At 35.3% G+C, this 13546-nt stretch overlaps 1 protein-coding gene across 4 annotated transcripts in view; it reads left to right on the top strand.

Annotated features, from left to right (window-relative positions):
* Nucleotides 1-13546, top strand: part of PLEKHH2 (pleckstrin homology, MyTH4 and FERM domain containing H2) — a 58290-nt gene that overhangs the window by 43263 nt on the left and 1481 nt on the right. For 3 of the 4 annotated variants that reach the window (XM_026123287.2, XM_064509588.1, XM_064509590.1), the window contains 10 exons: nt 1224-1403; nt 3189-3286; nt 3754-3931; nt 5637-5792; nt 7173-7270; nt 7659-7800; nt 8564-8709; nt 10304-10433; nt 11308-11394; nt 12729-12866. In XM_026123287.2, the coding sequence (XP_025979072.1) occupies nt 1224-1403; nt 3189-3286; nt 3754-3931; nt 5637-5792; nt 7173-7270; nt 7659-7800; nt 8564-8709; nt 10304-10433; nt 11308-11394; nt 12729-12866 (1353 nt within the window). The remainder of the gene's footprint in view (nt 1-1223; nt 1404-3188; nt 3287-3753; nt 3932-5636; nt 5793-7172; nt 7271-7658; nt 7801-8563; nt 8710-10303; nt 10434-11307; nt 11395-12728; nt 12867-13546) is intronic. The other variant, XM_064509589.1, reaches the window with a different exon arrangement.

Raw genomic sequence — 13546 nt, 5'->3', positions numbered from 1 at the left:
GAAGGCACAGTACTTGGATAAATGAACTGTCTCCACAGAGACTGCACAAATTCCCTGCAGCATGAACTATCTTGGGAATTTTGGTGTAATGGTCAGGATCTAGAAAGGAATTCAAGACAAGCACCATATGTTCAGTCACAGTCACTTGTAGACAAACTTTCCAGCTTGTTTGTCTGAAACATTTGAAGTACTTTAAAGTACTTCCATTTTATTTTCTGCAGTCCTACAGCATGAAAATTTAAATTTATACTTCCCTCATAATAATAAACAGATATCTATGTGGAAATCACATTCTGAAGTATATTTTGTACCTAATTCAGATCACAGACATTTGCCTAAAATAAATAAGAAAAAGATGGCTCATGCAACTTTTATTAAAACCTTGTATAAATCAGTTTAAAAGTCAGGTAGAAAATTGATTTAGAAACAGAGAAGGTAGTGCTTCAGTTATTTCACTGCTGAAAAAATTGGTCCTGTGCATTCATGTTGTTTTCGGATAGGCTCGAGTTTCCATCTATCTCTTGTATTTTGTTTATATACTTTGAAAATTCATCTTTAAGCACCTGTTTTAGTAAGTGAATTTAATTATCATAACCAAGAGAATTATTGTATAGACTAAATGGAATAAGTGATATATAAGTTTTCTTCTAGTACAGCTCTACCACCACTCAACTTTCCTAAGATAGTACTGGCAATAGGAAAGGTTATGCTTATTCACAGTAAAAATAGCAATGAAAGCCAAGAAGCAAAACAAATACTTACGAGTCATGGCTTTTTTATTTGTGCATGTTCTGCCATGTTGTGCTCACTATTTGCACAAAAGGGTTTTATACTGGCTGCCGCTGTGAGCTGTCTACCTTGGGTTTTAAACCCCTGTGACAGGGGCAAGTTACCTTCAGTATGTCCTTAAACTTGCCTAACACCACAACAGTTCCAGCTCATACTACAGCTCACTCCATTTAGATATCTGCCTCACTTTATCTTTCCCCAATCTTAAAAACAATGCATTTTTAAAAGCTATTTCCTCTTAAGTCTTTCTGTTTAGCTTTTCATCCATTCTGGCTATTTTTCACCTCTTTTAGCAGAGACAGCAGGGTTTTCTTAGTCTATTGATATACTGATTAATTGAAACTTCAATTCAGCTTATTTTTATTATGCAAAACCTCTAAAAGATTTGTTGCAGCTTTGTATATAAACTCACTTACTTATTATTTTATATCTAGACCTGCCAGTTGTTTATAAATGCTGCAGTTGACTCTCCTGCCATTGATTACCACGTATCTTTGGCCCAAAGTGCTTTGCAGATCTGCCTCACACATCCTGAACTTCAGAATGAGATCTGTTGCCAGCTTATTAAACAGACTAGACGTCGACATCCACAAAACCAGGCAGGACCAATACAGGTAACCCAATATTTGTCTTAATGGTGTGTATTACAACAGCAGTGAAGGAACTGTGCAGAGAGGGTTAAGAATGACAGAGGGATCTGCACTGCTGTAGTATCCGCTTACTTAAAGTCAGATAAAGAACTGAAAGAACATCTCCTCATTTTTAAAGGCTGAACATGCAATTGGCTCCCTTCAAGTCAAGCATTAAGTAAGACATAGTATATGGAACCTCATTCTCCTGTCTTTTACTACATCTTTCTTAAGATAGGTGCTGCATCAGGAAGCGTGGCAGACTAAACCGCATGACACATGGCTCTACAGACATGTGTGAAAAAAGCTGTAGTGAGCTCTGCTGTGGCATCTCAGATATGCCCAGTTTTTTTGATAGATGTCATCCTTTATTGTCTCTTGCTATTCTGCATACAACCTACATGCCAGATAATGCATATATAATTGTAATTTTTCACCTTGGTCCATTGCCAGCTATTCAGCGGTATCCAAATGTGTTACAACTAAATGCATTAAAACTGAAAGGAAAGACAGTACTCTGTAGCACTAACAGAACTGGAACAATAGTGCATGCGATGTAGCAATACATACAGAAGGAGATGAATCCGAAAATGAGAAAGGAAATTACCATATTAAGGCTTTTGTAATAGACACTTTTTTCTCCTCAAACTTGCCAAAAAAAGTAGGATACGGCCAGTAGGCATATGTATTATCTAGAAATTGCCCATATCATGAGTGTGGCCAGTATGTGCATCACGCCCAAAAAGCTTTCATGACAGATATAGCATGTTGATGTCAGTTAGTGCAAGCTCAAGTTACATACAGCTGATCAGTTTAAAGTAACTATAGTCCTTTGTTACTTTTGTACCATTAGTAAGGCCCTCCCTCTGTACAGGTAAATAAATCATTGCCATCAGTAGTGGCCACTGTCATGATTATAAGGGTTAATGTATTCAGTAAAATATTGGTAGCCTCACACAATTTTTTTAAGTCCTGGTTTATTAACTAAATTATGCTGTAGTCTCCCATACTTGCTTCTATTACAGTGTCTTCCTGAAACAAAGGTGATGCCATCCTCCAACAAACTACAGTATGTAATAATAGGGTATATCTATGCCTGTGCTGTCAAATTTCTGTTTGACACCAGGCAAGTCAGATAAACTAAACTGCCCATCAGGTAGAAGAACCCTGTTCTCTAAATTCTGAACTGAACCATTGGTACAACGGTGAGAAAAGTAGTTGCAAAAGTAGTGAGTCTGCACCCAGAGTACATGAGAGTAGTATGCGTTAAGTGAGGCTTGTAGATACATTCTGAACTATGAGAATATACCAAAAATACTGAATAATTGTTTGTTCAATAGTTACTATCCATTTGGTAGGAGGAAGACATTTTATGTGTTATATCATAATGCATGTGAAAAGGAGAGCTGAATTAAAATTGCACAGGCTTCTCCTCATTTCTTAGTGCTCGACCTTGCAGCCTTAATACTTTTATCCTGTATATTAACTGCTCTTTATACAAACTGACCTACTCTCCCATTTCCAGCCCCCAAATAAACATGCTGTAAAACATGTTTGTATTTACACAAGTAAATAGAAAGAGAGCATTTTTGGCCTTCTGATGAGGTAACATCCACATTTACTCAGCTTTTTTTCTGTTTTATTTTTTTCTTCCAATTTACAATTGTCTGTTATTTGATTTGGCACAGTAAGCTGCACTGCTGGCCAGCAACCACAGAAAGTCTTACTTTATAAGATGTTTAAAACAGTGAATGTCTTCCTTTTGTCCAGGGCTTGCAGCTCTTGGCTCTCTGCGTTGGACTCTTTCTCCCCCAGCACCCATTCCTTTGGCTTCTTAAACTTCATTTAAAGAAGAACGCAGATTCCAGGTGTGCCTGAACATTATTAACCAGCTAGGTGGCTAATCTTTCTTAAATACCTTACTTTCAGTCTTTACTTAATGTTTAAGAACTTAACATAAATGTTTAAATACATTTTAATAGAATTGTGCTCCAGTGCCACTAAACTATTGTACATGTTACTTCTGTGCATCATTTGGAAAAGTTATCCCTTTTTTTGGAAAACATTCTGCTATGGAATTCTGGCTATATGTTGCAAAAGCATAAAACCCAAAATAGAGCAGTTACACTCTGAGCCATGTTCATCTTTAGCAAAACTCTGTTGGTTTCAGTGGACTTACTCTCCTTCTAAATCCATATGGAAAAAATGTGTTGGAAATCTTGCAGTGAAATCTTCGTACTCCTCCCATTTGACTTCTCCTAAGGGATTTACTCACAGTTAACTGTCCTTTCAGTCAGTCCACAAAAAATGCCTTATATCTCCTTTTCTGTCACAGGACTGAGTTTGGGAAATACGCAATATATTGTCAGCGCTGTGTAGAGCGTACCCAGCAGAACGGAGACCGAGAAGCCAGACCTTCCAGAATGGAAATCCTTTCAACCCTTCTGAGAAATCCCTATCACCATTCCCTGCCCTTTAGCATTCCAGTTCATTTCATGAATGGTATATATCAGGTAATGCCAAGTATAACACAAAATCTAAGCTGTCCCAACCTCATGCTATTAGCATATTCATGGAGCAGTATATCAGAAACAGAATTATAAGTGTTAAGGTAAATATGGCTCAAGTTTTATATTTGCCAGTGTTAGCAATGGAAGGCACAAAGTACTTGAATCATATTTGACCAATGAAGTGTAGAGATTTGAAAAAAAGAATCCTTTAAAAGAAAAAAAATGCCTAAGAATGTGAAATATTAAAGTTTTGTTTCTTATTTAACCTGACCACCAGATGAATGAATTAGACTGCAGAAAAGAGGAAGGTACTAAATTCCTTTCATCAGAAATCTTGAAAGTCAAATATGTCACTGAAGGCCTGAAAGCACATCTGTGACTCCCATTAACACTCACTGAAGGATAACTATATTTGTTGGAGAACAAACACAGCTTCCTTCTTAACTCTTTTTGGGCTTCATCTGTCAAAGCCTGTAGGAAACTTTCTGCAGACTAGTTCAAGTTGTGTTTCTAACACTGGGAGCTGGCTGAAAGATCTTTAACAACTTACAGTATTCCTAGATAGAAAATTACTTTTAAAATGAAATGAAAGCTGTATTGAATAATCTTTTTATCACAGAAGAAAACTCTGCTTTTTTTTCTCTAAGCCTTTTTAATCACTGTGTCCAGTAAAACAGAAAAATCAAAATATATCTAAATCTTCATCTTAGAAAGTTTCAAACTGAAGTTAAAGATAAAAAAGAAACAACTGCTCATTAGTTATTTATTTATTGATCAAAAAAGCATTCTTGCAAGGGCTATGAAAACATGTAATTACAAAATAAATTACTTCAGTGGGATAAACATTCTTCAGTAAATAATCATTTAGAGTGGTATTTAAAACTCCTGTATTCATGTCTAAAGCTAGACTTAGCAGTACTGGTTAAATTTCCACCACTGAGAAGACCAAAATAGAAGGATTTCCAAGATCCATCTTCCAAGACATTTCTTTCCCAATTAGAGTAAAATGCCTTCTTCAATATGCCAAATACAGCAAAAAGCCCTCAGAAAAGAGATTTAAGAGAACGTCTTGCTAAAATGCTAATACACTAGTATTACAGACAAAAAAATAGAATTCGGGAAACAAATCTTAGAAGGCTATATAGCACTGATTTAACACTACAAAATATTTCAGATCTGCCAAGACAAAGATAATCTAATATCCTTCTGAAGTTGCACATCATGAAAAATGATTAATAATCTCATTTGTTTCATCATCCTATTGAAAAGTATAGGAAGTGATAATTTTCCTCCTTTTTAAGTGTTGTTTACCACAAAATCTCACATACTAGACTGCTTTTTGTTGAATAAATTCAAGTGTAGCAAATGCAAAAAACCCGACTAGTATAAACAAAAAAATTAAAAAATAGAAATGCATTTCGTTAGTGACCTTTCGTTTCATAAACAAAATGCAATAGGTACAATCTGCTGAGAGGTTAGTAAATCTTTTGATGGAGAGAAACTCCACTAAATTGACTTTATATGTAGAAATCTTGTCTCTTTTCCAAACCCTTAATGGAAGTTTTAAAGTTCCAATGACAATAAGCTATTCACAGGGAATGGAATGGGTCTTCTATCCCCATTATTATTCTAGAGGTATATTATTATTCTTAAAAATCTTACTTTTTTTTTTAAGTTTGACAGCAAAATATATTTTGCATGTTTTTAGGTTGTTGGCTTTGATGCCTCAACCACAGTGGAGGAATTTCTGAACACCCTGAACCAGGATACAGGAATGAGGAAACCAGCTCAGTCAGGATTTGCACTGTTTTCTGATGATCCCTCTGGCAAGGATATAGAGCACTGTCTTCAAGGGAACATCAAGGTAAACAAGAGGCTTTAATGAGCTCTGCATATAAAACAACAAAATATCTTCATTTTACAGAGCTCTTTTCTGACAATGTAAAGGAAAACATTTACCAGGCTCAAAAAATACCATGTTTTCAATTGCTGAAATTCATTTAGTGAGATATTTTTGAAAGCTTTGCCTGGGAGACTGATATTAGTCATGGAAGTAACAGCTGGAGTTAAAGAAGAAAGTAACCTGTTACTAATTGCTGTCCTTTAAAATCAAAAAGCAATTGCAGTCCAATGTGCATTTAAAGATGTCAGTTAGAATTTCTGGTATAGCCCCAAAAGATGACCATTTAAAGTCCAAAAGGTCAGTGATACTAGGGCAGGGATCCTGGGGAGGAAAAAAAAAAGGTTCCTTATTTAAATACAGAATAATTAGGGTTCAGTTCAATGGTTGGTTTATTGTTCTGGATTCTGAAGTTTTAGTTCCTTCTACTACTAGAATTAAATGATTTGCAGTAAAAATTGGCAAAATGCCATATAATCTCTTTTAGTAAAATATTAGGTATTTTCCAGGTCTTTAAGCAATTAGAAAATACTGAACTCTTTGTGCTTCTATCAAGTAGTCTTTTGCAGCCCTTGGCCAGTGTTCACAGCTGCACTTTGAGTCACAAGGGAAGGTACATCCAGGTCTTAGTGACAAACAAGCAGGGTCATCACGATCAGCTCTCTTACCCCACCAGAAATAATTACAGCATGGAAAGCAAAACATAAAAAAAAAAATACTTATTTTCTTGGCAAATGCAAGGGTTGGAACTTCCTTTGGAAGCCGTTCATGTTGCTGCTTCCAGAAAGGCTCTTTTATGAAAGAATGGTGACATTAAGTCCAGAAGGGCTCACAGAGCTGCCGTGCTGCCTCCTCCCCATCTGCCCACCCATGCATGTACACTGCTCATCAGAAAGCACTCTTCCTGCATTACAACAAACTTTGTGCAAACATTGTAACAAACTGTTGCTACAAAGGACCTCAAAAACTCCAGCGTGCAGCAGAAAGAGAAGGCCAAGAGCACTTGATTAATTATATAACAACTTGCTCTGTATAATTACATATTCATTGGCTGCTGCTACATTAAGTACCTGGTCTTTCCATGTAAGCATGTTATGGCTCATTTCCAAAGTTAATGTGTGTGTAGTAGAATAAACAAACAACAGAAAAAAGTATTTAATAAACACTGTAACTAAGAACTGCTAGCAAAATTTGTCTGTCAGTAAGTTAAAAAATTCAAGCTATTTAAGTTTCTGATATGTCATAAGGAAAGAATATTTAAATAAGTAGACAATTTCATTCAAATGTGCTTTTTTTGAAAGATGAATACATGGAAAAGTCAGCTTTGTATTGCTTTCCTTCTAGATCTGTGACATTATTTCAAAATGGGAGCAAGCCTCCAAAGAACAACATCCTGGGAAATGTGAAGGCACAAGGACCGTCCGCCTTACTTATAAAAATAGGTTTGTAATAGCAAGTATAACTTCTTTGCCTTGTCCTGGGGATGTTTTTTTTTTTTTTTTTTCTGGAGGGTTTCTTCATCTGAAAAATACTGGCTGACTCAGAGCTTGCAACAGAAATAGTAAATGGGTGTAACCGGAGCAATTTTTTTTTCTAAACGATAGCTAATTTTTTCTACCTCATAAGATGTGAGCAGGGTTGCTAAAAAAGAGAGGCTACACTGAACTCATAGTAAAATTAAGTATTTACCCACTGGTTTAAGTGCAGGTGTTGCTCTGATAATGTGTTTTGATGCTGACATAAACATGTCACATTCAGAGCAGATACTAATCCTCATGGCTAATGCATTTCCCGTATCTCCTCTATTTAATAACTTTCTGTCGTCTGTAGGCTCTACTTTGCAGTTCAAGTCCATGGGGAGACAGACAGAGAGAAGCTGCTGTTAGTATATCAGACAAATGATCAAATAGTCAATGGACTTTTCCCTGTAAACAAAGAACTGGCAATGGAATTGACAGCCCTTCTAGCACAGGTAATCTTTGTGAATTAATAATAAAATAATGACTCACACAGCAGTTTTACAGATCCAAAAACTTCAACAAATTAAGTGACTGGTCCAGGATTGCTTGATAGTGACCTCTGCCTTTTAAACCTGACAATGCAAGAAATAGATTGGGTTGGAGGCTGTGCAGGGCTAACTTCTATACTTCAGGGGAAATGCTCTATGGCATACACTGCTATTGGCATCAGTATGGATAAAACATTTGTTACACCCTTCGTAGTCAGGCCCTCTTTGATCAGCTGTTGTATAATCGTGTGTCGCCTCTTCATTCAGTATTCCTTAAATAATTTCTGCAGGTTAGTACACCATCGTAACAGCTGTTTAATCAAAGCCTAAAACTCCTTTAGCAGACATGGTCCGGATAAAATCTGTTTTATTTTTAAAAAATTAAAGACTCAAGAGAAAGTTGTTGAGAAAATTATTTGATGGTGTTACTCAAAATATCTAAACTGGTTTATATCAGCAGAGGATCTAGCAATCTTGGAGTAGAACTGGAAAGTTTCATACTTTATATTTGTATAATTTATACTTGACATTTATCTTTTTGCATGGTAAATTTCAATAAGTAAAAATAAAATGATTTACATGACTTTTATATCAGTGAAAATATATGTTAATTGACAAACTGCTTTTCATTTTCTATTTAGTAAGATATAGGAAAAGATATCTAATACCCACCTACAAAATTACTCTGCAGTAACAAATACCTTCTTTTCAATGGTCTTTCTCTTAGATAGAGATTGGAGATTTTGAAAGGCCTTTCTCAACTCCAGCAGGGCAGGTCACTTCCCAATCCAAGTCCAGTCAAACATTAAAACAAGTTTTGGAGAGATTCTATCCTAAGAGATATAGGCATGGTTGTTCAGAGGAACAATTAAGGTGAGATGTATTTTACTATTTAGATTCTCTAAAAATTTTGAGGTAAAATGAGGAATTTTAAAATGATCATTATATACAACTTAAAGTTATGCCATATTTGCCAAGAACTGTCTTTGAAACTGATACTCTTACCGAATTCAAGGTCCTATTTCATCTGTGTATTTCTCATCTAAAGAGTGCCATTATTAAGTATGCATTCCAGCAAAACCCTCTTAACTTTTAAAACAGATAAGTTACTACACAGGGTTACAAAACCCAGAGATTTTGCAATTCTTATTTTTCTTACTCAGCAAAGCTAAATTAGGACTGTACACAGGCTAAGGAACTGCTGAAAATAAAGGACATGGGGATCTGGTTTGAGTGTTTGCTACTCAAATACACAATCCCTTGGAGTCGGTCAAACCAGCAGTACAGTAACTTGGTAATGTTTCACTTAATTTAAAATGAATAATCTGGAGGACATTTCACTCAACACCTGTTAACGCAGCGAATAGCAGAGCAGCATAACAAGCTATCCAAAGTAAATGTTTTAGCATTACTGAAATCCAATAAACATTACACAAGTATTTTCCTCATTCTTTACTACAGGGTTGAGAAAGTTTAAAACTATTGTCACATGCACAAAGTAACATTATTACATCCTCAAAAGATAACAGGGACTTGCAGAAGTATACAAACAACAAATAGAAAGTTATGCAATTAATTTCAAAGAACAAAGTGTAAGTGGTACCAGATTAGACTTAATTCATGGAGGATATGTCAAACATCAGTTAAACTATTCAAGTAGTCCCTAAGCTACCAATTGCCAGAAGCTGGAAGTCTGTAGCAGAGGAAGTAGCACTCTGTCCTGGCCCTGTTTCTTGTACTCTTGCTAAGGGTGCAGTTTGACTTCATAAAATTCCTGTAAGAGCGAGCTGCAGCTGAAAGAGTTCTCCTTTACTACACATTCCACCTCCCTTTTTGGGGGCTGGATCTAATGATCCTGTGGCTTGCAGGGTAAGTCATTCCTGCCAGTCAATGTGCTAGAAAGGTATTCTGGTTTTTTTGGAGAATTATTTTTCCATAGGATCATTTTACTGAATCAACTCACTGTGGGGCCACAAAAGAAAAGAGCCAGTGTGAATGCATCATGCATGAGGACCACCGCTTTTTGTCGCAGCCCTATCAGATGCAGTGTAAAAGAGATAGCATTAAGCTGTATCTTCCACATCTACTGCTAGCCACAGGTAAAGATAGGTGCTAAGCTAGATAGACTTTTGGAATGACAACTGGTGTTGCTGTTGAGTACTGATAAAGGTAGATTGTTTATCTGTAGAGACTCATTAATAGCTGTACTAGACTTTTCCCTTTATGCTGCTACTGCTACATCAATATTTAATCATAATGTTGCAGAAATGAGTAGATACCTTGTCATTTTCATGTGCATAAAAATATTAAATGTTGTTTTGGATTTATTTAATACTGTATAAGTGATAGTTGTTGCATTAACTTAAATTATCATTTTAACAAATGGATTTTTTTTGCTCATTAAACTTGCTGTGGGTAAGCATTTAAATTCCTTTCAATAACTAAATTACATATTTCATTTCAATAGACAGCTTTGTCAGCGATTGTCTACAAGATGGATGGCTCTCAGGGGGCACAGTGCTGCAGACTGTGTGCGCATTTATCTCAGTGTAGCCAGAAAATGGTCCTTCTTTGGTGCTAAATTGTTTGCAGCAAAAGTAAGAAACTTTACTGAGTTTGAGTGGTGGGTTTTTAATATAAATACAATTTGAAAAGAGTAATACCTTTTGTTGAAAATGAGTGTGATGCACATGTGCTGACTGAATCTCTTGTCAAATTACTAATTTGTTTAAGCCATACACTGGTGAAATGTAATAGTCAAAGTAATAGGTATACCGTAATAATAACTTTCTAATACACTTATTACTTCTCTCACATTATTAATCTAGGCAGTATCTTTTCATTTTCTTATATCTTAGTTTGAGACAGTCTTCTTGTTTCAGACCTTTTGTGTCTGATAACTATTAGAATATTGGAAAGGTGTCGTTAGCTGACTACTGGAGCTGAACCTTGCAGAAGCCCTAAATGTGTGGTATTTAGAGTACTCCCTCCTGTGCTGGCCTTTCAGTTACTGTTAAGCCATGAGTATCTTAATTCTCTTGATTCAAATAACAACTATGTAAAATAAAACTGCTGTTTCCTCCCTTACCTCCTATTACATAATCCCCAAATATGTATGTTAAATGCTTGTCAGCACTCTTCATTTCATGCATAGACATATGTGCTAGTGAACTTTAAAATGCCAGATTTTTTTCTTTTTTTCTTTTTTTTTTTTTTAGTAAAACTGTGTAGTTTATTGGACTAAGCATAGAGGTATGCTTTAAGAATATTAGGTTCAGTTCATAGTTCTGCCACTGGCCTCCTACATGGCTTTGGCAGCCACCCCAGTTCCTTTACATCAGTTCTCTTCCAGCGTAAATCTCCGTAAGACATGCGGATGAAGAGAGCTCTATAATACCTGCTTGTTATTAACCAGTTAAATATTGCCTCACTTTAAAGCTGTAAAGTTGTAAAGAACATTTCTCTTTATAGCCCATAGCAACATCCTCACTTGAGAAGTCTTTCATATGGTTTGCTGTACATGAAGATGGCATAAGCATCCTAGATTACAGCTCTATGGTAAGGGAACATTTTTTAAAATTTTGGTCAAAGTAGATTTTAATACTGAGCAATCAGGGAGATTCACCACCACCATAGCATACAAAAGATGGCATTTGCCATGATGGTAAGTTATCTAGTCTTTCTCTTGAAGCAAAAATTCATTCCTTTCAACATGCTTTAATGTTGTTATCATTGTTCTAGTAGCATGATAATAGAAGCAAATAATGATTTTTTGCACTGAATGTATTTTTGTTTATCAGATACAGTTTTTATATCTTTTAATGAAATGTTAATGTTTTAATCATTCAGATGTCAGGAGATCCATAGTTACAGTTCTTACAATAACATTAATTTTCTCCTCTTGGAGACTTTAATTTTCCATTATTATTCATAATACATACACTCTGCAAAGTGCAGTTACATAAAAAGATTGTTATTTTCATTGTATTATTTTTGTTTAATAGCAGGTAATATAACCCAGTGTTATTTAATTATGTCATCTTAAGCGCTGATTTTTCTTTGATTTGCAATAAAAGTTTTTACAGAAAACAATTAATGGTAATCAGCATAAAAAGGCAATGCCTGAGAAGATCCTTGCTTTAATTCATATCCTGCAAAGAAATAGAATGGCATGTTGCTATTATCAAGTGCTAATATTGAATTTCAGAAAATTAAAATCTCAACTTTATAATTGTATTGATATGGGCCTTTTCATTATGTTTCTTTGTATTTAAAAAGGATTAATAAAACAAAACAAAGAGAGGAGAGCTGTACAGCAGCTCTGTACAGATAACAAGCAAAATGAGCTTGCATCAGCCTGCAGAAGGCTCTATAAACACTATCTACTTGCAGAGCTAGTTACAGCACTTCTGAACAGCATTCATTTGTGTGTATGTAAATTACATCACTGCACAGAAAGAAATCCTGGGGTTAAATCCCTTTAGAAGTCATACACTCTGCCATTTAACTTATTTAGACTCTGCTTCAATTCCAAGTGGAATTCCTATAATTAACTTCTCTCAAAGACAGTCAAGACTTGTATAACTTGAATTATATACCTGAGCTGAAACCTGTTCAAAATATTTTTTATCTAAATTACCTGGAATAGAAACAGAGGTCAAACTTCCATGTGGTAGTCTTACCATCTGCAATGGAAATTGCTCATAGTGAAGGTCTGAATGAATCTATCCCAAAGTTTACAATTAATTTCAAGATTTGTAAGAGGCTAACACCAACATTTTGAAAAATAGATATGTAGTTATATTTTTGAAAGAAGTATTTGTCATAATTTCTTTTCCTGCATTTACCTGCTTATAGCTTTGTGTTTTGTTTTTTGGGTTTTCTTTTTTAAGCGATTAACAGTTTCATATACATATAAGAGTCTGATGACTTTTGGAGGCTATCAAGATGATTTTATGTTGGTTGTTAACAATGCTCAGACAAAGGACAAATCAACTGAAAAACTCCTTTTTGCCATGACAAAACCAAAGGTTGGTGTACTACCTGAAATACTTTCCCACCATCTGCTGCTTTTTTACTTTTTGTAGGGGGTAATCCTTAACAGATGTAAAAGATGAAACACTTTATTTATTCCTAGCATCCTCAGGATATTGACTTTTGCTAGATGGTTTTGGAGAGCAAAACAATTAGTAATACAAAATAAGAGCTATCAGTGAGGGCACTGATGCTTCTTTTCTTTTAATGTCCTTTTCTGTAGCGTTCCAAATTTTTCATGTAAGGATAAAGGACAGGAAGTACAGACATTATCTAAAAATTAGTCTGCTTAATCAAGGCCATAGATAATTTTTTAAAAGCCACCGTGTTGTACAGTGGCCTTCTGAAAGATCTGTCACTTCTTAAAAATTCTAAGATTTTTTTTCTTTGGTAAAGAAACTGTTCTTGCTTTTTAAAATCTAGATTCTCTCTTTCACTGATAGGATTGACTATATCAAAAAGGAAGCATAGAGTTCTAAGTCTCTTGCTGTAAGCCAGAACAATCTGTGAAGCAAAATATGAAATCCCACATATAAATGTGGGTCAAATCATTACTGTGGTTTCCCTCAGACTATGCCCTCATAGGCAAGGTTTTGTGGATTGCAAAGAGAAAGGATGGTACAAAGCTCCCAGGTGTCTCCATGCCTTCTGTCTACTCTGCATCTTTAGTCCTTGA

The sequence above is a fragment of the Dromaius novaehollandiae genome, chromosome 3 (assembly GCF_036370855.1).
Source record: "Dromaius novaehollandiae isolate bDroNov1 chromosome 3, bDroNov1.hap1, whole genome shotgun sequence".
NCBI classification, from domain to species: domain Eukaryota; kingdom Metazoa; phylum Chordata; class Aves; order Casuariiformes; family Dromaiidae; genus Dromaius; species Dromaius novaehollandiae.
This window is presented reverse-complemented; position numbering and strand designations above follow the sequence as displayed.